At 33.7% G+C, this 26,405-nt stretch overlaps 1 protein-coding gene across 6 annotated transcripts in view; it reads left to right on the top strand.

The window, feature by feature from the left end:
• The window catches only part of PPP1R12A (protein phosphatase 1 regulatory subunit 12A), a 166,306-nt gene that overhangs the window by 102,402 nt on the left and 37,499 nt on the right, over positions 1 to 26,405 (top strand). For 3 of the 6 annotated variants that reach the window (XM_024257404.3, XM_054527433.1, XM_054527434.1), the window contains exons 5-14: positions 2,940 to 3,084; positions 9,221 to 9,295; positions 10,238 to 10,326; positions 10,473 to 10,630; positions 13,890 to 14,014; positions 21,290 to 21,505; positions 22,729 to 22,823; positions 23,987 to 24,091; positions 24,987 to 25,154; positions 25,552 to 25,728. In XM_024257404.3, the coding sequence (XP_024113172.2) occupies positions 2,940 to 3,084; positions 9,221 to 9,295; positions 10,238 to 10,326; positions 10,473 to 10,630; positions 13,890 to 14,014; positions 21,290 to 21,505; positions 22,729 to 22,823; positions 23,987 to 24,091; positions 24,987 to 25,154; positions 25,552 to 25,728 (1,353 nt within the window). The remainder of the gene's footprint in view (positions 1 to 2,939; positions 3,085 to 9,220; positions 9,296 to 10,237; positions 10,327 to 10,472; positions 10,631 to 13,889; positions 14,015 to 21,289; positions 21,506 to 22,728; positions 22,824 to 23,986; positions 24,092 to 24,986; positions 25,155 to 25,551; positions 25,729 to 26,405) is intronic. The other 3 variants (XM_024257405.2, XM_024257406.3, XM_054527432.1) reach the window with 3 other exon arrangements.

The raw sequence follows: 26,405 nt of genomic DNA, 5'->3' as shown, positions 1-26,405 counted from the left end.
CATGTTTCCCAGGCTGGTCTTGAACTCCTGGGCTCAAGTGATCTGCCTGCCTCAGCCTCCCAAAGTGTTGGGATTACAGACTTGAGCCATCACCGCCCAGTCTCCTCTTTTCAATCTCTATTCAACTTCAGTAATTTAGGCCTTTTTCCTAAGAATAGTATGGCAGTGTTGCCTTTTTATTAGTTTTCTTGTCCACCTGTTTCTCTCTAATCCAAAACTTTTGTGAATTGCCAACAGCATTTTTTTTTTTTGAGAATAGAAAGTATTAAAGAGTATTACATAAAGGTAAGAATTGTTTCTTAAAGCACTTGTTTCTGTAAATATGTATATGAGTACTGGGTTATATTGCAAAATAGGTTTCTGGATGGCTTCCAAATGATCTTTGTAATTAGGTTATCCAAGCTCCCAAAATCCTTTATTAGTTCTTAGTGGGCATCAGGATAAATTTTAAACTCCTCAACTTAGCACATAGATTCTTCATTATCTGGCCACTGTCTTCCCTTTTAAGCTAAGCTACCACCATTGCCCCTAAAGTATGAATTGTGCCAGTTACATATATCTATTGAAGTTCTGTCATGATGTCTTAATGCCTTCCCTTGTTTCTGTCTAGATGCTTTTATTCACCATCTCTTCAACTTGGAGGCAAATTCTGCTCTATCCTTTGAATCAGTTAAAGGCCCTTAAGCATATGAAAAAAAATGCTCAACTTCATAATTAAGTGCAAAAAAGCTACAACGAGTTACACTTTTATATCTGTCAAGTGGCAAAGATCAAAACATTTGACATCCCGTTGACAGGGTGTAGGAAAAGGCACTCTTACTAGTAGAAATGATAATTGAGCAAATTCAATCAAAGTAACAGTTATTCTTTAGTTCCCTGATTCTACCTCTAGGAATTTGTTTTTTTACAGATACTCCCACTCACATAGGAAGTAAGATACGTGCTAGCAGCATTGTTTATAATAGGAATAAGAGAATGGTTTAATAAATTATGGTATACGCTTTCACTGGCATATTCTGCAACAATTAAAACAAGAATGAGAAATCTCCTTGCATACTGTTATAGAAAGAACACTAGGATATATTATGAAATGTCAAAATCAAGGATCCAAGTATGTATCATTTGTATTTATTGTAAAAAAAATTAAAATTGTATTTGCTTATATATGCATGAAATCGTTGTGTAAGGATCCAATAAAAATTAATGGTATGGTTATTTTGAGGTAGGGCAAACTACTTGGCTAAGGGTCAGCAGTGAGAGAGTGATGTCCCTATGTATCCTTTCATTCTTTTTTTAACTTTGTGAACATATTACTTATGAAAGTTAATTAAAACATATATGAAATAAAAATCAATAGAAAAGATCTGTTTCAAATGTAACTTTCTTCACATTTTCTCTCCCTCCCAAACACACACAACTCCTTTCAATTTGATTTTGATGCTTTTCAGTTTTGTACTCCCATTGCATGTCTATTCACAGAACCTATCCTTGAGAGTTGGTTGTTGTTTCACTTCCAGTAAAAGCTCCTTGAATATAGATACTGTCTTTTTTTAATGTTGAAAAAATTTACCTCTTTTTTCTCTCCACACAGACTTCTAAGTACTTAAAAATGTTGCTCAGCATATTTAACATTATTATAGTTCATATTTCCTAATGGGGAACAGCATTTTTCTCTTATATTCCAGTATTGTTTCTGCCTCTATTAATAAGGTTTCTGATAATATATGTCAGTGGAGATATTTCTTTGGACTTATATCTTTCAGCTTTTCTTTAGATAATGGCTCTTAAATGTTGGTCTGCAGGCAGGTGACAGGCAATGATATGAAAATCATATGGGGGACTTATTAAGAATATAGATCAGCAGGGCCCATCTCTCCATATGCTGATTGAGTAGTACTGGGGTGAGCTGGGGAATCTATTTTTAAAAAACAAGCCCTTCAGATGGTTCCGTTACAGAGGCAGGATTAGAAACAGCTGTATTACATATTGTTAGGAAATACCAGATTTGTTCTTAAATAAATAAAGGGGGATTATACATTAGCTGTCACTACCACCTCCTGTAGGTAAAAAGAAGGTCCTTCTCAAGCTCAACGTCTTGGAAAGTGAGGTAAAGGTTAACTAGATTTCATGAGTTGTATTTAGTGTTCGTTCACCTGTTTGTGTGGGGCTATGCTATGTGCAGTTTATAGACCCATCCTTGCTCTCTGTGAGCTTAATGTCTAAATAAAATAAAGGTTGTTGTCAATATGTAGTTAGAAGGGCATACTAACATAATTTATGCAACTCTTTGCATTGTATTAAAATGTGTTTCTGTTTTAGCTTGTTGATGATTGGAGTATCTGCTTTCTACTGCTCAGAAAAATAGATCTGACTCCTTGGAATATGTTTCTTGCTTTGTTTTGTTCTTAAAAGATTGTCATTTTCCTTTGAAAATTTTCAGCTCCTTAATTTCAAGGCAACAGAAACATTACAAAACAAGTTTCTTTGATTCCAGTATATTCTTAGAACACATTTAGCCCGAGATTATATATTATATGGAAACCTGAAGATGATAGTTCCTGCAATAAATCAGTTTTACATACAAAGTGATTCATCAGTTTTTGATTTTACATTGAAAAATTATGGGCTTTCTGTGAAAATTTCACTTACAAGTCATATTAACAAGAATTAATCAATGTCACACCAAACCATAAGACTTAGAGTCATTAGGAATTAATTAAAACTGCATTATTATGGCAATGACTCAAGATCCTCTTTTTCTGAGTTTTTTCTGAGAATTACTTTGTATTTGCCATAGTTAATTCATTGAGGGGGAAGGATGTGAATTCTGAAAAGAAATTAATTGAAGATTGTAGTTAAATTGCATGGTAGATAGCTTTTGATCATGATCGTTTATTTCTAGATTTTAATGATTGTCTAATTCACTGTAATTTCTTTAGACTTTTAATACAGGCAGGCTATGACGTTAATATTAAAGACTATGATGGCTGGACACCTCTTCATGCTGCAGCTCATTGGGGTAAAGAAGAAGCATGTCGAATTTTAGTGGACAATCTGTGTGATATGGAGATGGTCAACAAAGTGGTAGGCGTTTTAAATGTATTTTAATACTTTAACTTTTAGAAATATAGTTTTAGAAAGTATATTTAGAAATATAGTCTCAAAAGGTTATAAGGATTACATTATATAATTGTATTTTTATTAACTGTATAAAACATTTTTTCAGCCAACTGACTTACTAATTAATGGTTTAAGTCTTTTCAGCTACTGTATGAGGTGGTTCTGGCCTTGTACTGCAAAGAAAGAAGTATTACTCTTTGAGTAATCAGATTGCCATACATGTAGAGTAGATTTGGATACTTGCATTGATACTATGTTCTTAGGAATTCAGAAGCTAAGAAAATGTTGCATTCCTACGTGAATGTTTTCTGCCACCCCTTTGAGTTGGAACACATGTATAAGTGTGTTTCTAATTCTTTATCTGATGGTCTTTTAGCTTGCTTATAGAATTCTTTAAGTGACATGAATAATGAGGTCTTACAGCAGGTGATGACAGTAAATATAACTATAAAGTTTTATGCCAAAGGGGATCATTGAGATGCAACATCATCTAGTCTTCTAGTTGTGTAGATGAGAAAATAGTTCAGTTGAGTGAGGTAAATGATATACTTAATACCACAATTATGTAGAAGGAGGGAGGGAGAAAATGTCATACAGGCGTTTTTCACAAAATCATGAAGTTTCAGGTTATCAAGTTTCTTGTTAAACTAGACTTCTTTCCTCTACTCCTTTTTAGATGCACTATCAGTCAATAGCCAGTCACCAGTATTCCTGCTAGTCTCTTCCTACTCTGTGTTGATAGATAATAAGTGTCATGGAGAGCTCAAAACATGTCTCCTCTAGTGGGTTTAATTACCTTTCCATAGAATGTTCCTTATATATTGCATTTTATAGGATAATATCATAGGTTATGTAGCAGAGATTCATAAAATGATCTCATCTTTATTCAAAATAGGGCTAATTCTTTTGCTGTTTTTGGAGTAGAGTTCTAAATATCTTATTTTCATTAACTGATTTAAAACTATATATAAGAAATGTGCAGGCATGAAAATCATAGGAATTGGTAAAAATCTTAAGGAAAGTAAAAAAATTTGGGGGAATGATTGGTTTGTACTTATATACAAATACAAAAATCTTTGGGTTGAATTTTTAGTTAAAACTTTCATAATTCGTTGTTTTCCATCATAATAGTTGTTTTGTAATCAGCATTAGAAGACAAATAAATATTGATACTATTTAAGTAAAAGGCCAGCTAATTTTAGCTTCGCAAGTCGTGTTACCTCTCTTTTCATGTAGAAATTCCCCTTCAGAAATTTTTTTCTGAAAAGATTAGCGGATACATGTTAACCTCTGAACTCTGGTCTGCATTCTTCTCTCCCAAACAGTGACCTTTTACCACATGTCCATTCATATGGGCAGTGCTGATAATTGGTTCATTTAGTAACAGTAGCCTCCGGATAAGAACTAGATGAGAGAAGCTTATTAATTGAAATGGTTTCCAAAAAGGATTATTTCACTTACAAGTTTAAACATGGTGTGTTTCCCCTACTGAATCAGTATTCTAGTGAAACATACACAATATATAGTATGTATGAGAAAAATTATTTTATTTGCATCTGGCCAACAATTGTCTAATTCCTATGCCATACAATTTATCATAATTTTGCTATCAGAGAAGGAGTGCATGTAAAATTATTTTGCCTTGTATCCTTTTTTAAAAAATTACTATAGTAGCAGCTCCTTATGTCACTCTAAATTTTATTTACTCCTTATCTGTCATTCGATATTTCAGTAGATCTTTATGTGATCTTAAAAGAATTGTGAGCCAGGCCTTGTGGTGTGCACCTGTAATCTCAGCTACATGGGAGGCTGAGGTAGACTGATCGCTTGAGTCCAGGAGTTCAAGGCTGCAGTGAGTCATGGTTGTGGCACTGCGCAGCAGTGGGCAACAGAAGGAGACCCTGCTTAAAAAAACCCCGAAACAATTGTGCCTCATATTTACATAGAATTTAAAGGTTTTCAACCTTTTTTACACATATTACCTAATGCAATTCTTTTAACGACCCTGTGAAATTAAGTTTTTTGGATTCAGGAACATGATCAGAGAAGTCAAGTATATTTTCCTAAAACCCTGAAATTGTTTTTTCTTTTTATTCTGCTAAGTTCCTCTACAACTTCTTTTCATTTTAGTTTCCTCATCTTTTATTTTGCAAGATACTATTAAGCTATAAAAATATAAATTTTAATCAAAATATTATTTTTCTTTTAAAAATCAAGATTTTAAAGACTGCTTTTTATAGTGAGGAGCTACATAATGTCTATAGCACTCTAAAGGACTTTGCCGTAAATATATCCAAATACAAGGCTTTTTTTTTCATTTGAGAAGTTCTATTTTAAGACCTTGATTTTTAAAATTTTAATTTCATAACTTTGCATGTATGAATTAGACTGTTTTTATTGTCTACATTTTAAAATGTCATACATCATGTTCAATCAAAATAAATTACTTTGCCTTAATTGTGTAAGCCTGCCTATGTGAATTTATATTGTCATTTGATACCTTCCTTAGTACATACAGATTGAAGATTATTACTAAATTGTTTTAAAAATGATATTAAAGATGTGCACTTAAGGTACTACCAGAGTTTAGATGAATTGTTTAGTAACAGAAAACATGATTTGGGAAAATAATGTATAATATAGTAAGTGTAACAAATATATAGAAAATCTGAAACTCTTTCTACATGGAAGTGGGAGAAATGCTCTAAAAATATTTAGAGATTTCAGTCTCATTTCTTTAAATTATTTGCAAACTGTAATACATATTTACTGTCATTTTAATTCATTATTATAAATTATGTGGTACAGACCTTAAATATAAAGGTTTTTATTTGCTTTCTTAATTTATTAAAATAATTGCTTTACTAGAATGTATCTAAATATTGTTCTTTCTTTAAATATTGACTAGAATGCTTTTCTGGTTGGAATTTCTCTTACCAAATTAATACAATGGTTAGCAGACAAGTTTTTAGATTAATATAACTGTCATTATAAAGATTTAAATGAATAACAAAGCTATTTCTGCTATTAATGGACACAAGAATTTTTTTACCCTAATTCCATCTGAATTTATTTTTATTTTTGATAAAGACAAAATGACACACTAGTAGAGACCTAGATTGTATTCCCACTTTCTCTTAATGACCTGTATGACCTTCGGCAAATACCATGCACTCAGACTGAGTTTCTTCATCTGTACAGTGAGAATCATTCTGATACTTGTCCCAGCTATGTTATTCGTTGTTGTGAAGATGAAGAGGTTGTACCTAAAAAAAAATTTGGTTAGAATAAGTGAGTAAAGAAAAATGAAGAAACTATGAAGTTAGACTTATAATGTTTCTAGTGTGTTTGTGACTCTTAATAGATGTATTGGACTGATTTTTTTTTTAAGCAGTTATTTTTAAGATAGTTCTCTTGATAGAGTTTTTATGTTCTCACCTCAGCATTGTGTCCTCATTTGTTGCCTGGTTGCTTTGAGTGACACTGCTTATATACTATAATGTGTTTATACTCTATCAATGAAGCATAGTAGCCTTATAGTAGTTAAGAACCAAATAATGTTTATAACTTCATGACTGTTAGCTTTGTAACTGTGCTGCAGATTGTTTAAAGAGCATGTTTAAGTTGCAGTTAGTTGATGAGTGTGCTTTTTTTTGAAATTAGAAATTCTTATAGTCCACATTTTACTCTAGTTTGATTCTGTATCAGCTGCTGTTTGCAAAGTAGATTCATTTATCACGGGAGAAAGTGAAAATAAAGGTTAGTAGGGTGATCCAATTTCTTATTCTTAAAGAGGAGAGTTCCTTGATTATTAAAGTGACTCCATTGCATTTAACTGCCACAAAAATTTAATTACAGTTCAAACATTTTCAAAGTGGGGTAGTTCATTCATGAGAAGGGTTGATAATGCTTAAAATGATATTTAAAAAGAAGTCACTGAATTATTTCCACATAACAATATTAAACACACTTTACATTAAATGTATAGCATTATTAACATTTTAGAACTGATTATATAAAGCATATGATATAGCAAAACTAGAATTAACATGTATTTCTAATTTAAAGGGCACCTTAAGTTTTGAGCCAGTTATTTGATTTCAGAACTATTTATTCTTCAGGAATTTAAATCTTGGCTTCTATTTCCCAAGATTGAAATGGGAGGAAAGTTTATTAAAACTAAAACTTTTTATCTTGGACTGAGTGGGAAAGGATAGATTGTCTCTTAAATTCCTACTGGAAAGACTTTCTAGCAAGAAAAGGCAAGTATGATAAGTATTTTTGAATCTTGTAAATTTATATACATACTCACCTATTTTGAAAAAGCAGTATTTTATATACTTTGAAGATGTACTTCATAGGGCTGGGCACAGTGGCTCATATCTATAATCCCAGCACTTTGGGAGGTGGAGGTGGGCCTGAGCCCTGGAGTTCAAAACCAGCCTGGGCAACATGGTGAAACTCCATCTCTATAAAAAAATACAAAAACTAGTCAGGCATGGAGGTGTGCACCTGTGGTCCCAGCTACTCCGGAGGCTGAAGTGGGAGGATCACCTGAGCCCCAGGAGGTTGAGGCTGCAGTGAGCCACGATCGTGCCAGTGCAACTCCAACCTTGGTGACAGAGCGAGATCCTATCTTTAAAAAAAAAAAAAAAAAAAAAAAGATACCTTTCATAGACAATGGCTTTTTATTTTATTAACAGGCCATGGGAAAAACTAGCTCAGATATTGGCTAGCTTATAGTTTGTTTTATAGTGTTTGGAAATTAGCTTCTTTCTGAATAGATGTTAACATCCTGATGTTGGTATAGAAACAAGGGTTGTTGTTTGTTTCTAAATGGAAAAATTAATGTGATTTTAGAAGCCATTATTTCTTACCCATTCTGATCTTGTTGTGGATATAGGAATACTATTAAGAAATTTTAACTTTCTTTCAGAATTATATTTTTTGTTGCTAAAAACATTTTTTTTCTGTGAAAGGATCATATACTGGATAACATACAAAGAAGACTATATTCTAAATAATGAACTTGTAAGCATCCTGGAAACTTGTACAGTAGGGCTATTATAAGGACTAATGCAGGCAGCAGGAAATATTCTTACTATGTTTAGTCAGCAGCTCTTTGAAATTTTCTCTTTCACAGTGAATTAAAATGCATTGACATATGTTCATCTGGACTAATTTTAAAAATTAAGCCATACCTGTGGCTGGCTGAATGTTAAACAGCTTAAATATATATATGTATATATATATATATTTTTTTAATTTTATTACTCTACCAAGAATTTAATTAAGTTTTAGGAAGTCATCAAAAAGAAAAAGCCTCAAAAGGTTAAATTATCCAGTAATTTCGCCCTTAACTGTATGTTGAAGAAAATGAAAACAGGTGTCCACACAAAAAGTTGTATATGAATGCTCATAGCAGCATTATTCATCATAGGCAAAAAAAAAAAAAAAAAAAAAAAAAAAATGCAGATGTCCACCTGATGACTAGATTGGCAAACTGTATATATCATGCAATGGAATATTATTCATTAAATGAAATGAAGTGATACATGCTATAACATGAATGAATGAACCTTGAAAACATGTAGAGTGAAAGAAGCCAGTCACAAAGAACCATATATTGTATGATTCTATTTATATGAAATGTCTAGCATAGGCAGACCTATAGAGACAGAAAGTAGATTAGTGGTTGCCTTGGGCTGGTTGCAGACAGTGACTACTAAAGGGTATGTTCCTACTTCTTAGGGTGATAAAAATATTTGAAATTGATTATTTTGATAGTTGTACAACTCTGAATATCCATAAAACCATTGAATTGTACACTTTAAATGAGTGATTTGTATGGTATGTGAATTATATCTCAATAAACTGTTACCAAAAAAAATAAGGGGAGATATTCTCAGCTTCTGTCTCACATAAATTTCACATACATTGCCTTAGAGTTGTATGTTTTTCCAGTAGTTATTGTATCATTTATAACCACTGTAAAAATGTTATCCAACTTCTTTCTATAAAATTATACAGAATTACTGAAGGCATTTTATGATTTACTTACTTTTGACCATCACACCATCCCCCCTTGTTTCCTACGTAGGGCCAAACAGCCTTTGATGTAGCAGATGAAGACATTTTAGGATATTTAGAAGAGTTGCAAAAGAAACAAAATCTGGTATGTTTGATGACTGTCTAATAATTGCCTATATTATCTTAATAACTTTGAATTTAAGACAATTACAAAAGTATTCTTGTGATGTTTTGTACTTTTTGGTTTTAAGTTATCCTTAAGTTTCACTAAATGATAGTGAAAGAGAATAAAGGGTGGTGATATTTAGCCTTTTGTGTTGCTTATCCCCATTTCTATTTCCTCTCCTTCTCAAAATGAATACTCATATATGTCCTCAAGAACAACATGTTTTTATAATTTCATTAGAGGGTTTTACTTAAAAGATAGAATCTATAAAATCTCATATATCCAATAGCAGGTCCTAGATAAGCAAGGAGTTATGTCACTAGAAACAGTTTTTTTTTTTGGAGATGGGGTCTCACTCTGTCCCAGGCTAGAGTACAGTGGCGCGATCTCAACTCACTGCAACCTCCACCTCCCAGGTCTGAGCAATTCTCCTGCCTCAGCCTCCTGAGTAGCTCGGACTACAGGTACACGCCACCATGCCCAGCTAATTTTTTGTGTTTTAGTAGAGATGGGGTTTCACCATGTTGCCCAGGCTGGTCTTGAACTCCTGAGCTCAGGCAATCCTCCCGCCTCGGCCTCCCAAAGTGCTAGGATTACAGGTGTGAGCCACTGCACCCAGCCAGAAACAGTTTTTTAAGTAAAATATCCTCAGCCAGCCTAAGTGGTTAGTGGATCTCGACTTTTTCAGTAAAGTTGGAGGGATGTAAAAAATCCATCTTAGCCCTGCATGGAACTTTTTAATTGTCTAGTCTATTTCATTCTTTATTCAAGCTCTTCCCTTTTCAGGTAAAAATTTATTTATTTCTTTGTTTTGTCTTATTTAATGTCTGAAAAACTACTTTGTTATTATTTTAAACTCTGCATCTTAGTAATAGTATTTTAATAGTTTTCTTATTTTCCTTTGCATAACTTTGTACAAAGCTCCATAGTGAAAAACGGGACAAGAAATCTCCACTAATTGAATCAACAGCAAATATGGACAATAATCAGTCACAGAAGACCTTTAAAAAGTGAGTAAAATATTCAAGTACATTTGTTACTTTTGTGAATGAGTTGGCATAGTGGCCACAGGCATGATTATTGTGGATCTGAGAAGAATGAATATATTTTAACCTTTTATGTTTCTAATCATTTGAACACTGTTTTCCTTTAACAGCAAAGAGACGTTGATTATTGAACCAGAGAAAAACGCATCCCGTATTGAATCTCTGGAACAAGAAAAGGTTGATGAAGAAGAAGAAGGAAAGAAGGATGAGTCTAGCTGCTCTAGTGAAGAAGATGAGGAAGATGACTCGGAATCAGAAGCTGAAACAGGTAAAATTAAAAGATAAATGCATTTTCGTTGAATTTTGTGGCAGTGTAAAATAAGACAAGATCAGACGTAATTTTTAAATTTTTCAGACTGATTTGCTACTTGTTTAGATACCTGCCACGCTACTAAATTATCTTTCAGTGAATGCTAGAAACTTACATATAGTTGTGAATTTATTATTATTTAATTATCTGGAGGCTGTTGTTCACCTCTGCATTTTGCCGACCTATATTTAAAGAAGTTGCAGAGGCTTCTAAGACTCCTTAGGTACAGATAGGTTGTGAGTGGGTTCTCAGCAATTCAGAAATGCTCCTGTTCCTTCTGAGGTCCAAACGTCCAGGATGCCGGTCCCAACAGCATCCCAAATTTTCCCTAAGAAATAGTAAAGTAGGAATGGAGTAAAAATTCTTTCCTGTGAGGGTGTGGGGGAATTTGCTTTGTTTTGAGAAATTTTAAAGATACAGAAAAGTATAATATAATAAACATTCATATTCCAACAACCTAGACTTAAGACTTTAACTACTGTGACATTTAATCATATTTACTTCAATTTTTTAAATAAAGTTAAAACATTATAGATGTTTTTTTTAGTCACCCACCCTAGTCTGGTTCCCTTTCCTTCCTTCAAAGGCAATCACTATCATGAGTTTTTTTCTGTAATCTTCTAGTTCATTTTTATACTCTTACATATGTGTATTCATATGTAACATATAACAATTATAATATTGTTTTGTGTTTTTTTATATGGTAGGAATTGTTATACATCTTTTTATGTTTTTTATATTTGTCTATAAATCTATTTCTATAACTTTATCTGCATTTTTTTTTTTTTTAGCTATTGTATAGTATTCTATTAAATATGTCTGTTTCCATTCTGATGAACATTTACCTTATTCTCAAACTCCTGGGTTCAAGTGATCCTCCTCAGCTTCTCCAGTAGCTGGGACAACAAGCACATGTCACCATGCACACCTAATTTTATTTTTGTTTTTTGTAGGGTTAACTATTTTTCTGAGGCCAGTCTTGAACTCCTGTCCTCAAGCAATTCTTCCACCTCAGCCTCCCAAAGTGCTGGGATTACAGGCATGAGCCACTGTGCTCAACCTATAGCCTAAAGTTATTTTTATGCAGTTAATCTCCTCCCTGGGAGACATTACTTAGCTCTCAGTCTGTAGTCAAGTATATCATTACAAATTAAACTATGTGCACGAGAGAGCCAAGACTTGCACCCAGATCTCCTAACTTGTATTTTAAGTCTTTTACTACTTAGGTAGTATAATTCAAGAACTAGAAGTCCAGGCATCTCTTTGAAAGATGTCTAGGTTTTTGTTGACTAAATTTTTTCTTCGTTAGCCCTTGTTTGTATTCAAGTCACTGTTCAATGTTAGACACCAAGGAACTATTTAAAACAAACAAGAGACCTTAGGCCAGTTTTACCACTAGCCAGCAGATCTTCTGCTATCTTTTGGTTGAATTTCCTTGATTATAAAATGAGAAAAATCGGGCTATATGACCTGGATGGTTCTTAAAACTCTAGTATTCTATTAAATATAACTAATTACCATCAAATTGCATTGTATTTGTTCCCGGTTTGGAATTGAAACGTACTAATTGCTCTCTACTCAGTTTCTCACTGAGCTAACTTTAAATGTTCCTCTGAAGCATTGTACTATGATAATTTTGTTCTTCCTGTTGCTAGTGGTCAGTTGTGCCAGGAAAATTTGACTCTGTCTCAAGAATTAATCCATGTAAACGCTGTGTGGTTCCTTTCCTCTCACTCTTTTAATATCAACTAGGCTTTATCATACTTTATTTGGAAAGCTTGAGAAAGCAGCCATTTCCCTGTAGAGCTACAGCTTAATTTGACAATTTGTAAACCATTTGTTCTTTCTACTTTTTGTAAGGTTATTTCCTTGGGAAACTATTTGACGTAAAATAACTATTTGACGTAAAATAACTATTTTGCTGAACTTTGTAAAATAAATTATTTGCCAAAACAGTTTTTCTTCAGTGTTCTTTCTCTTCTCATAAAGCAGATAAAAATGAGAGTGCAATCATAAGTTTTAGTTACCTTTCAAACAGTTCACAAATGTGAAAGTTAGTTGAGAAAATGAGAAAGAGAAGTACATTTTTGCTTTTAGGGTTCTTTCTTCTAGGACTTTTTTGTTCTTTGTTGAAATCAAATGGATAGAAAGACTACAGCAATATTAATAACATTTACAAAATAAGTTGGATAGTGGGGCTGGGTGCTGTGGATCATGCTAGTAATCTCAGCAGTTTGGGAGTCCAAGTCTGGAGGATTGTTTAAGCTCACGAGTTCAAGACCAGCCTGGGAACATGGGGAAGCCCTGTCTTTACAAAAAAAAAAAATTAGTAGGTGTGGTAGTGCACACCTGTAGTCCCAGCTACTCAAGAGGCTGAGGTGGGAAGATCACTTGAGCCTGGGTAACAGGCTTCAGTGAGCCAAGATCATGCCACTGTACCCCAACCTGGGCAACAGAACAAGACCCTGTCTCAAAGTAAATAAATAAGTTGGATGGTGGTACATGGGGTTTATCTTATTTGTTATTTATATCTCCTACTAGACTGTAAGTGAAGGTATTTTGTCTTTTCATTGGCTGATATATCCCTAGTACCTAGGGCACTACTTGAGGAATGGGGACACTTATTATTTGTTGATTGATTCTCTACACAGTTAGGTGGATTATTTTCCAAGAAGATGATATTGTGCCCATTTAACTGTAGACATTTTAGGAGTGGGAAGACATGCTCTTTGGGACGTGTTTAACCGTACTGTTTGACAGGAATGTAAGGTAATTATTGACAAAAGCACTTTTAGATTTCCTTGATTAAAGAGGAACCATCAGTTTTAGATCAGTAATAATAGTTGTTTATCCATTAGAAAATTGCATAGCTATTGTTAAGTTTTTAGTTACATTGCATTCATGCATTCAAATTTTAAATCTTAAATTTCTTTTTATTTTCTTCATTTTAAAAGTACAGAAGTCAGATTCTATTTGTGCGTTTTATTGTCAGAAGCTTTGTTGTGTATCTTTATTATCTTAACTATTTATTTCAGCATATATAGAGAGACAAGTCTAGAAGCTCCCTGAAAAACTGACTTGCGAAAAGGAATCACAGTGGGGAAAGACTTTTAGTTAACAAAACCTTAAACAAAAATGGAATATAAAATGATTTTTTCCCAGCCATTGAGACCAAATATATATGGAATCTTGACTCTTAATTGTTTGTCTTTAATAGATAAGACAAAACCGCTGGCTTCTGTGACTAATGCCAACACTTCCAGTACACAAGCAGCTCCTGTAGCTGTTACAACACCTACTGTGTCATCAGGTCAAGCAACACCTACATCACCTATTAAAAAGGTAAGCCAAAATTGTATTTGCTGAAAATACATGTATTCTATTTATGTACCAGTTGGACTAACTCATTAAAGTAATTCTGAATTTTTATAGTCTGTTCCAAAAATATGTAAGATTTCAGAATATAAATATGTATTTATGTTTCTAAGTTGAATGAGATTTCTTCTGAATCTTGTTTTTTTATCCTTTTTGCAGTTGATATTACTGTTGATATTATAGTTGGTAGTTAACAAATATTACATACAGTTGATAATAAATGGCGGAAAGATAAAAATTTTTGTAATATTAAAATCAATGATTGTATTAGTTTTTATTTCTAACTTTTATTTTGAGAAGCTCAGGTTTTATATCCTTTATCTCTATTAAGTAGAGGTGTGCATGTTGATAATTTCACACATGGGTAAGTTACAAAAACTACTACCACAAGTCAATGAGAGAACTAGAATCCAAATTTTTTAAACTCATAGTACAAAGCATTAGGCAGGCAACTTTGGTATGCCAGTTAGGAGCACGATCTCTGAGGTCAGATAAACCAGAGATGAGCTCCTGACTCTACCTTAGTTGTTATGACCTTGAGCAAGTTACTTACTATCTTCCTTTTGTATAACAAAATAAAATAAAGAGAAATACAGTTAATATTGTAAGGATTGGTTGAGATAGCCTGGCCAGTAAACTGAGTGTGTTTTCAAAATGTTAGTTTTCTTTCTCTTCTCTCATTCTGTTCTCTCTCTGTTCTCCATCCCTCTTGTCTCTTCTCTCCACCGAAGCAGTGTTTTCCAGTTAGTGTGTTGATCTTTTTAAGACTTTACGTTTTCCTGCTTCTCTGGAACCTATCTTTCTTTTAACCCAAATTAACGATTAAGAGTTTTTGTTTGTTTATGTTTGACCTACTAGTCTCTTTTCAAAGATTTCTCTTCACCCGTCCTTTTTTTAATCATTTCCCTCTCTGTCCACACGTATCTTTTTTTTTAACCAAACCCTTGAAAAATTGATTGCAGTAATCATAACACTTCATGCCTAAATATGTCAGTATGTATCTCCTAGTACAAGGCTATTATCCTTCATTCTCAAAATAATCACACTTAGGAAATTTAACTTTGGTATAATACTATTATTTATGTTATTAATAACTAATATACATACCCAGATTTTCCCAGTTGTCCTTTGAGTCTTTCTGTTTGTTTTTTAAAATCAGGGGTCCACTTGGATTGTACATTGTGTTTAGTTGCCTTTGAACTTCTTATTTTGTTGCTCGTTTGACATTATTTGCATGAGTTTAAGGACTGATTGGTTTTTAAATCCTCACACATTTCTGTTGTGTTGTCAGTCTTGCCAATATTTGGATTTGGCTTTCGGTGGTCAAAATATAGATCTTTTTGAAATCATAAACTACAGAATAAAAAAAAAATCCCTGCTGTTAGTAATAATCCTTCTCTCAAACTTCCCAAGGAAGGCAGTAATGTAAATTATTAGTGGTAGAAATGTGTTGGTTTCATTGGTACATAGTTTGAATATTGAGAAACGGTATGAATGACTTATCTTACCTTACATATTCCAAAACTGAGGACTTCTTGAATTCAGTTAGAACTCATGTTCATATGATAATAATTATGTATGCTTTAGTAAGAAATTCTCTAAAAGCAGTTTGTCTGCAAAATTTTGAAGACTGTTAATCATCCTATAACTAGCGTCACTATAAACTGCTTTAATTAAAGCTTATTTTACTTCTAGGACCCCCATGTACTTCTTCAGTGAATACTAAATTCATTCCTGCATCTTTTGATCTGTTTAGACTATAAGGTTATCAGAAATTCCATCTCCCTGGAATACCTAGGCAAGAAACTGGCTTTTTTTTTTTTTTTTTTCTTTTTGAGACAGAGTCTTGCTGTATCACCCGGGCTGGAGTGCAATGGCACGATCTTGGCTCATTGCAACATCTGCCTCCCAGGTTTAAGCGATTCTTCTGTCTCAGCCTACTGAGTAGCAGGGATCACAGGCACCTCCACCACACCTGGCTAATTATATTTTTAGTAGAGATGGGTTTTCACCATGTTAGCCAGGGTATTCTCGAACTCCTGACCTTGTGATCCGCCCACCCAATGTACTGGGGTTACAGGCGTGAGCCACTGCACCCAGCACTGGCTCTCTATCTTTTGGGTATTTGGCTAAGTAATCCCTTTCCTGTTATTACGGTAAACTTCCTGTGTTCAATTTTCTTTTTCTCATATACAGCCAACATTTATGGCAATGTAGTTCTCAATTTATACCTAATGCCCTAACTGAAAAGAAATACTTTATAACCTCTGTTAGTATAGTGGGCCAGTAATCTCTTTGCTGTAAAAGTTCTTATTCAGAATCACTCTTGATTCTGTAATTAAACTAATATAATAACATCTGCTTCTAAATTTGCATATTTAGAAACTATTTTATTCTCAGTTTCAAGCGCCATAACTTACTTTGAAGATTATGTTGTTTCTTTGTTCTTAAAGTTTTGTAACCAAATTTTATTCAAAACAATCATGTGTAAAAATTTTGAATTTTTTTTTTTTTTGAGACAGAGTTTCACTCTTGTCACCCAGGCTAGGGTGCAGTGGCACAATCTCGGCTCACTGCAACCTCAGATTCAAGCTATTCTCCTGCCTCAGCCTCCCGAGTAGCTGAATTACAGACACCTGCCACCACACCCAGCTAATTTTTTTATTTTTAATAGAGACAGGGTTTCATCATGTTGGCTGGGTTGGTCTCAAACTCCTGACCTCAGGTGATCCACCTGTCTCGGCCTCCCAAAGTGCTAGGATTACAGGCATGAGCCACTGTGCCTGGCCTGAAATTTTTTTTTTAATGAAGAGGGGGCAGTCTTTTTTTTTTTTTTTTTTTTTGAGATGGAGTCTTGCTCTGTTACCCAGGCTGGAGTGCAGTAGCACGATCTCGGCTCACTGCAAGCTCCGCCTCCCGGGTTCACGCCATTCTCCTGCCTCAGCCTCCTGAGTAGCTGGGACTACAGGCACCCACCACCACACCTGGCTAATTTTTTGTATTTTTAGTAGAGACGGGGTTTCACTCTGTTAGCCAGGATGGTCTCGATCTCCTGACCTCGTGATCCACCCGCCTCAGCCTCCCAAGGTGCTGGGATTACAGGCATGAGCCACCATGCCCAGCTGAAGAGGGAGTCTTCTTATCAATATTGTATGACTTTTAAAACCTGTTATATTCAGTGATTCTTATACTCCTGTATCTACTTTAATTTAGCATATTAGTATTTTTTAAAATTTTTTCAAGTTTATCTGTAACTTTAGTGAGCTAACATACAAATTTCCTTAAACAGATTGTTAATTTCTAATTGCATCTTAAAAGGTTTTGCAATTATCTGTTTTTAGGTTCCCAGTCATGACTCCACTTCTAATATTTAGATAAAGTTATCAAGTTTTCCAGCTTCCTACCCCAGTACATAAACTATGTATGTGTGCACTTGTGTTCATGGCAAGACAGATCACAAAAACGGAAGCACACGAAACAGTTTTATACGCTTATTTTCTTTTAGTAACTTGGGATAACTATGGTGAAAGATAGATGTGTTTACTTTAAATGATCTTTCCTTAATTCCTTAACCCTTCCGCTGAAATTAAAGAACTGTTTCTGTAGCAATATCAAGCTGATAATTTATGGAGATGTTATCTATAAAACCACCAGTTTGATTTTGTGCTTAAAATTGTTAACTAAGTTTATATAAGCCTCTCTAGTCAAAATAAATATTGTTGGGATCTCTAAAGCAGAATGTCTATTCTTCTATATGGGTGTACATTCCAATAAAATGTAAATGGCATTTTCTTTACTTGATGGTAAAAATTCAGAATTTTTATGGAATTAAGTGTTCTGGTTAATTGGATTCAATGTAATAGCTAATAATTTAACAGAAGACTGCTATGTGCTGTGGGTATATAAAGTCCAATCGAAATGTACAGATGTAGCATGATTTAAAAGGAGAAGAAATTATATTTGACTTAATAGAATCAGGACATTTTAGATAAATCTTAAAGTAGGTAGTACTCCACCTGAGAGAAGAAGGGCTCGTAAAACTTGTTGAAAGGGAGAGAAGAAAAACAATATGAGCAAGTGGGGATAATATGGAATACTTTCGCAGGAAAAATGAATTGTTCCATTTGATTGATTTATAGGGTGCATATATACAAAGTAAACAGGAAAAGTAGAACCATATTGCAGGATGTCTTCAATTGTAGGATAACACTTTTATAATTTATTTGATAAGTAGTAGAGAGTCATGGAAGATGTTTGAACAATGCCATGAGAGAATTATTCTTTATAGAATATTATTCTGACAGCAGTGTACAGCTTTGAAGATGAGAGGCTTACTGAGAAAAGGTTTATTAGAAAGTCATTGAAGTTGCCCACAATGATAAGAATATGAACTAGAGAAGTGACTCTGGGCTTATAAAGGAGAGGAGATTTAGAGACTTGACCTCTAATTTATGCATGGAGGAAAATGACAGAGAAGGTCTAACATAATTGTGAAGTTTGAAACATAGGAGATTGAAGAGATATACTTAGTGCCATTAACAGAATTAGGGAACTGAAGAAGAGATGGTTTGGAAGTAAAGCTGTTTTATTTTAGACATACTGAGTTTCAAGTTTTCAGTTATAGTTCTAGATTGTCCACTCTACAGGTAAAATTAGGACTGGAAATTTAGGGGACTAGACTGGGAATAACACATTTGAGAATAAGCTGACTACAATTAATATTTAGCCTGAGGAAGTAAAGACCGTCCTCCTAACTCCCCAGGAGAAGAAAGTAGAAAGAGAATATGAGAGATCCAAAAGCAGGCTCTGGAAGGGCTAGCACAAGGAAAGTTGTACACAAACACACACACACACACACACAGCCTGTATAAGGAATGTTGTATACACACACACACACACACATACACAGAGTCAGTCAAGAAAAGGAATGGTCAGAGTAAAACGAAAAAGAAGGTCAAGATAGCATCCAGTTAAAAAAGCCAAAGAAGAGAGTTTAATGGAGGAGGAGGTATAGTTAAGTATTTCAGGAAGGGTTTATTTATATATCAAGTAAAATTAAAAGGCGCCTTTAGACATATAAAGCAGTACTTAAATCCAAATTCATGTTGGGCAGAGTGGAGGTATATCAGCCATTACAGTGTAACAAATGCCCATTTCAAAATTGATAGATAGTACTGCCTCGTTTTTCTCAACTCTAAAATAACAGTAATAGTAGTATTTCATTGGGTAATTATAAGGTTGAAACAGAATAACCAATGTGAAGCACTTAGCTGAGGGTCACACACTAGTAAATATTTGTTAAATGTTAGCTTCATTTATAACAATAAATGTTATCTGATCTCTGGCTGTTTTATAATGGGGGAAAAAAGTTTGTTTCCAGGTTTTTTGTTTGTTTTTGTTTTTGTTTCTGTTTTTTGAGGAGGTGGGGGACCTAATGTGGGTGTTGGCAAACTATGGCTGGTGGGCCAAACCTGGCCCATTACCTGTTTTTGTATAGCAAACTGGTTGGAGAAAAAAAATTAAAAAACTGTCATTGTCCCTAAAGTTTTATTGGTTACAGCCACACTCAGTCATTTGTGTATTAATATTATCTGTGTTCCACAAAGCCTAGCATTTACAATGTAGCCCTATAAACTCACCAATCAATAAGCAGCTGTCTCAGTACCTATCATATTGCACAGACCATTAGAGTTCGCAAACTTTCTTGGTCATTGGAGCCCCTAGTGTTTGGGAGGTTTTTTTCACAGTGCCACTGGCGAAAGGAATTGCCTGTTTGTCTCATTAAGTAGTTTGATGCAAATGTGATCAAAATGGCAGTTTGTGCAGTGTCTATGAGATGTCACTGTGCTTCTCTCAAAACTTTAAAATATTCTACAGGGCCCCTGTGATTTTGTTGTGACACTCTGGAGCACTTTGGTGCACATTTTAGGAACTGAGGAATGCTTAGACCCTATTGATAGCAATTCATTACTGGAAGTACCAGAGGTATATCTTTATAACAGTTTTGTCCATGAAGTAGCCCTCAAGCATCATCATGGGAGCTTTAACAAGCCCTGTTAACCTGCTAATTATAGCAAATGTTGGCAATAGATATGAAAGACATGATTTTAAAAAAATTATTAATACCCTATGCTTGTGGCAGCTAGTTAGTCGCTGTATTCACCAATCTATATAGTTAACTGTGGTTGAGTATAGAAATTCTAGAAGTGAAGTTGATGAAGTGATCTAAAGATAACAGAGGTTGCATTAGGGTTGTTGGAAAGCCCTTAAAATAGCATAAATATTTGTACATAAAATTAGTTTTTATTATAGTTGAAACAGTTAATGTTTGGTGGGGAAATCAGTAAATTTCAGGCTGTGATGTTAAAAAAAAAGTATTATAATTGGAAAAATATCAGTTACTAGTTTTGTTGATTATATTGGACATAAAATTTTTTAACCAGAGTATATACATGGATTAAAAACAAAATTCATGTGCAGTAGTTTGTTCAGTCACATGCTATATTATCTACTCTATATGCCCTTAATTGCTTTAGAAGTTTATTAGATTTTTTTCAGATTATCTCATGCTAAAATTAGAACTTGTTCCCAGTGACTTTTAAAGATTGGATCATTACCCAATTATTGGGGTTTAATTTATTATAAAATTATTTTAAAATGAAGAAAATACTTATTGTTCATAACTTCCCTTTTCTGTTTTCATGCTTTCAATCTTTATCTCTTTACCTGTCTTATTTTAATTGGCTTTAGTATGATTTCATTGCTCCTATCATGCCTGTGGTGGAATCAGTAGATCCTGCATCATGGAGGCAGGGCTTGCGCAAAACTGGCATTGTTCTTGTGCCCAGTAAGGGTGAAAAATCTATGGTGAGGCATTTCTATGTGCAAGAATTTATATTAGGTTACAACATAACAAGTTTAATATAAATTGGTTCCAAAGATGCATGGTTTTTAGTCGTTACGGTGTGCTCATTTCTGTATTTGCATCATAATTTTTCTGTGTGATATAAAGTGTGTAGTGTGTTTTCTTAAGTCTAACCCCTAGGAAGGTAGTCTATTTCTTTAAAATTTTTAGATCTTTACATTTTTTACTAAGACATTAACCTATTTAGTAAAAGTGTTTTATCCTGAAACTGTAAACTATAATTTTAAATATATTATCTGTAAACTTATTGTTTCCAATTTAAGGACTGATCAGCTTTAAAAATTTTTTTCTTTTCCTAAAAAATAAAATAAACACAGTTTCCAACCACAGCTACAAAAATTTCTCCCAAAGAAGAAGAGAGAAAAGATGAGTCTCCTGCAACTTGGAGGTTAGGACTTAGAAAGACAGGCAGCTATGGTGCACTTGCTGAAATCACAGCATCTAAAGAGGGTCAAAAAGAAAAAGATACTGCAGGTGTTACACGTTCAGCTTCAAGTCCCAGACTTTCCTCCTCTTTGGATAATAAAGAAAAGGTAATCTATTTCACAGTCTGGTTTCTATGAAAACTCCTATGATTTCTTTTCCAAGAACATCAAATCTGGTAGATTTTCTGCTAGTTATCTTTAGATCTAGGTATCAAGTTAATTAACCTTAATGAATTACGTAAGACAAATGTAATTTATGCAGAATTATAAATACTGGAAAGATCAGATGTATTTGCCTAAAACATAAATTATGGGACTGTACTCTGTTAAAGGAATCTGTTATCTTACTTGAGAATTTATAATAGAACTGTATTAAGGAGCAGGCTTATTTTGTTTATTATGATTCAAGAAGCTTTCTGAAGTTTAAAAAACATAGGAACACATTTATTCTAGAATGTTAGTATACTCATAGGTTACATTTATTCAGTATCTGAAAAAAAATGCCAGGTTTTTCATCTATCATATTACAAGCAACTTTGTCTTAATGAGTAAATTTAATAACTCTATTTTGAGAGGCGGTATTAATACTGCATTATATAGGATGTACCACAGTTTATTCAATACTAGTATTTATTTCTACAGCATATTCAGTGCTTGGACTATTTTTTGCCCATACAGTTTTCTTTCTATACTTAGAAATGTTTCCTTGTATCAGAAATTCAGATGAAAGTTCTCATCAAGTAATTCTATTATTTTTGCTTTTTTATCAGTTTATTGTGCAGTTGGTTTCCAGGTATTTTATGCCAGCTTACTAGGAATGTATTAGAGTGTCATTGTCACTACACACTCTTAGCCATATTTGGATAAATATAATTTAAATAATATTTGTTTTGACTATTTTGATGTATTTGAGAGCATTGATTATCAAGGTTCTAAATAGCTTGTATAATATAAATGCTTGAGACCTCTCAGTGAACCATATTTGAAAGTTTATTTCTCTGGAAGAAATAAAGATATTTCAGCCTATGACACAGTATTACTTTAATCTGTTACAGAAGTTTTGGAAAAAGTCATTAAAATCTGGAGAAATTTTTTTCCTTTCTTAGTAAAATATTATCTGATTCTAGGCTAAAAGAGAAAGAAAACTAATTTGAACAGGCTGATTATTGATTGACATTAATTTTAGAGTTTAGCTAGGAATTGTTGAAATACTGTAAACTATGATAGCTACGTAATTATACATTATTGAATAACCTTTTCTTAATACTTTTAGCATTGCCTATAGTCAGTACACAAATTAATTTTTACTTATTTTTTTCCCTGTTGTGTAGGAGAAAGATAGTAAAGGAACTAGGCTTGCATATGTTGCACCTACAATACCAAGACGACTAGCCAGTACATCTGACATTGAAGAGAAAGAAAACAGGTGAGTTTATTTTGATTTGCTTTATGCATTCACTATAAAATCTTTATTATCTAGCATTAGAGTTAATACATGAGCATTGTAATTATGTGCGGATATGTATTGTGGGAAGAGATGGAGGATATTCCTGAAGGAGAAAATACCAGGTACATAGTCCTGAGGAGGTGCAGGCTTGGTATGTGCAGGTTTAATAGCAAAGAAGATGTGGCTGGAACAGAGTAAGGGGAAAGTGGGAGGAGATAAGGTCACGAACTAGTACGAGTTCTCTAAATATTTGGAACATTTAGGAAAGGGGAAAGAAGAAGGGAAGGAAAGCCCTTACTCTTAATCATTTTAGTTTGTTTTAAATATTTTTGTTTAAATATTGTTTAAATATTTTAGTTTGTTTCTTCCTGTTTTTCAGCTTATAGAATTTGATTTTGTTTTTTAATTTTATTTTTTAATTTTTATTTATTTATTTTTTTGAGACAGAGTCTCGCTCTGTCACCCATGCTGGAGTGCAGTGGCGCAATCTCGGCTCACTGCAACCTCCACCTGTCAGGTTCAAGTAGTTCTCTGCCTCGGCCTCTCAAGTAGCTGGGATTACAGGCACCTGCCACCATGCCCGGCTAATTTTTTTATTTTTAGTAGAGACAGGGTTTCACCATCTTGGCCAGGCTGGTCTTGAACTCCTGACCTCGTGATCCACCCGCCTCGGCCTCTCAAAGTGTTGGGTTACAGGTGTGAACCACTGCACCTGGCCAATAACTTTTTAATATACTTGTAATCATGTTATAATATCTAATTTTTGATTTTTTTCCCCTAAGATCTCATAAGCAGTCTTATATGTTAATATATATTTTTAATAAGCATTCTTTTTATCGGCACATAACATACTATAAAGTAGATCTTCTGCGGTTAAAGTAAGCATCTCCCCTACTTTATATTTTGTGATCAAAAAGCATATTTCTATAAATATCTGAATTTTCCCCCATACTTAGGGGAAAAATTATACCTTAGGGTATAATCTTAGTACTGAAATTACTTTATCTTCTTGATTGGTATTCCTAAGTGTCTTCCCAAAGGTTTTTACTAGTTTCAGCTTATACTAATATTTACTAGTGTACAGCTTTCTTAATCCTATTTTAAAATTATCTACCAGAATCTGAAGGGTGTTCTTTTAACAGAGATTCTTCAAGTTTGCGAACAAGTAGTTCATATACAAGGAGAAAATGGGAAGATGATCTTAAAAAAAATAGCTCAATTAATGAAGGATCAACTTATCATAAAAGGTAATAATACTATTCTTAAGTGGTTTTTATGTATTCATTTATAAAAATATGAGGCAATTTGTTTGGAGCCCTCAGTTTAACATCATTTTAAACAAATATGTGTTTTTATTAAATATGAGTTTTTGTTGTTTAAAACTTACTCTAAACACAGGATATATATTTAAAGATAGGTGATAATTTGTTCTTATGCCTATTATATAATTAAGCTTCAAATATTATGAAATGTTTTTTAGATTGTTACATATTTAAAAGGAACTCCTTTAGAAGGAACTCCTTGACTAGAACAACTTAAACAGGCCAGTGTCTTAATGGATCTAGTTGTCATTGTTGATCGGGAAAGATTTGGCTTGCCCTAGAACTCAGAGCTATGGAAATGCCTTCAGTTGGAATGTTGGTAATATCATATTGAAGAGGAAAAAAAGCCGTATAAACAATTTCTTTACCAAAAGCAACCAAAAAGAAGAATAAGATGTGAACAAGTATCATGTAGGCATTGGTTACTTCGAGGTATCTGACCCATTGCCGAAATAATTTTCTTCAAAAAAAAGTCAACGTCTTGTTTTCCCTGGGTAATACAAAACCAAAGTGTGTTTTTCAGGCTCAGCCTGGCATGACCATATGGTGTGGAATAGTTTCAAAAATGTGAAATATCAGATCATCTTTGTCTTGTTGAGAAAGTTGGGAGGAGGCACTAAAATGATACACTACCGAATTAGTGAAATTGTCTAAACTCTAGCAAGTTGTAGATGCAACTCTTGGTGCTGGAGCTGGTGGTGTATTTAGGAACACAGTTTTTAAATTTTTTTTCTAGCCTTGTAATTTGTATAATGTATAGACATTAACTATAGAATACACATACAAACACATCCTATATAGATATGACTCTTTCGTTTAGTTGCTCCTTTGGTAGAAGACAAGATGATTTGATTAGTTCTAGTGTTCCAAGCACCACATCAACACCAACAGTTACCTCTGCAGCTGGGCTTCAGAAAAGCCTGCTTTCCAGCACAAGCACTACTACAAAGATTACAACGGGTTCTTCCTCAGCAGGCACACAAAGCAGGTAAGTCACAGATACATTTTGTGCTCAGGTCTACTGTGTGCTTATGTATGTGCATGCGTTTTTGTTTAGAAGATTGTGGGGCTCTGGATTTTTTCATTTATCTTGTTAAATTTATTTGCAGACAAAAATTGGTTCCAAAATGAGGCAATTATGCATGTCTGGGGGAAATTTTAAGTTCCTGAACTATGAACTTAACTTGAATTAGACTGCTTAAAATGTAAATTTCTCTCTTTGACAACTCTGGGTGAGCTTTTTGGTTCATAATTTAAGGATGTCTCACCTTGCGTTTTAAAAAAATCCATCCCTGTAGTCATGTGTTTTCAGCTGCTAGAAAGTGCTTTCATTGTTTAGCTGTTTTCCTTTTCTCTTTTTTGTGTTGCTGCTTATGATGCTATAGTACCTCAAATCGTTTGTGGGCTGAGGATAGTACTGAAAAAGAAAAGGAAAGTGTTCCTACGGCAGTGACCATTCCTGTTGCTCCAACTGTTGTAAATGCTGCAGCTTCTACCACAACCCTGACTACAACTACTGCTGGCACTGTCTCCTCCACAACAGAGGTCAGGGAGAGACGCAGGTGTGTAAAGGTCATAACAGTACTGCTGATATATCTTGCCCAGTGATCAAAGTTGTTTTTTGTTTTAAAAAAGATCTTGTGAGGTTGATGGCCATCTCTCCAGTAGACTAATAAATGAAATACCCTGTCAGCTCAGAACTATGTAAATTGATACAACTAGCAATTATTTATATTTAGGCTTTGTGACTCACCTCTGGCAGAATTAATGTTTTTTTGTTTAAAGTCAGTGACCAAGACAGTTGTTTTCTTAAACATTTTAGTTTCAAAGGTGGTTTTATTTTAAAAAAATTTTTTTGATGAAGAACTGAAAACACCACACACTTAGGGAAAATTAGATGCAACATGACAAAAACAGGTTTTATCATTCTTCTCATTGTTTCCTCCCATTATTAAGAAATTTGAAGGATGTTGAACTGTTTTGTTCCTGTTGATTTGGAAAATTTCTTCTCTTGGTAAGGAAAGACTTCTGTGCATAAGTGTAAGCCAAATAATTTTGAATATGTTGAATATATTAATTTAGTTTTATCTCTGATACATAGAAAGCACTTATTCAGATTTTTTCAGAGAGTCTGAATTTATTTTGTGTGCTTAAATATTTTTAAAAGATTGCTCACTTCTTTCTATTGCTGCCTATTGGCATGGAATCATAGATGAACAAAGGAGCTTACTAACTATCT

The sequence above is a fragment of the Pongo abelii genome, chromosome 10, assembly GCF_028885655.2.
Source record: "Pongo abelii isolate AG06213 chromosome 10, NHGRI_mPonAbe1-v2.0_pri, whole genome shotgun sequence".
In the NCBI taxonomy this organism is placed as follows: domain Eukaryota; kingdom Metazoa; phylum Chordata; class Mammalia; order Primates; family Hominidae; genus Pongo; species Pongo abelii.
Note: the sequence above shows the minus strand (reverse complement) of the source record. Positions and strands in the feature narration are given on the sequence as shown.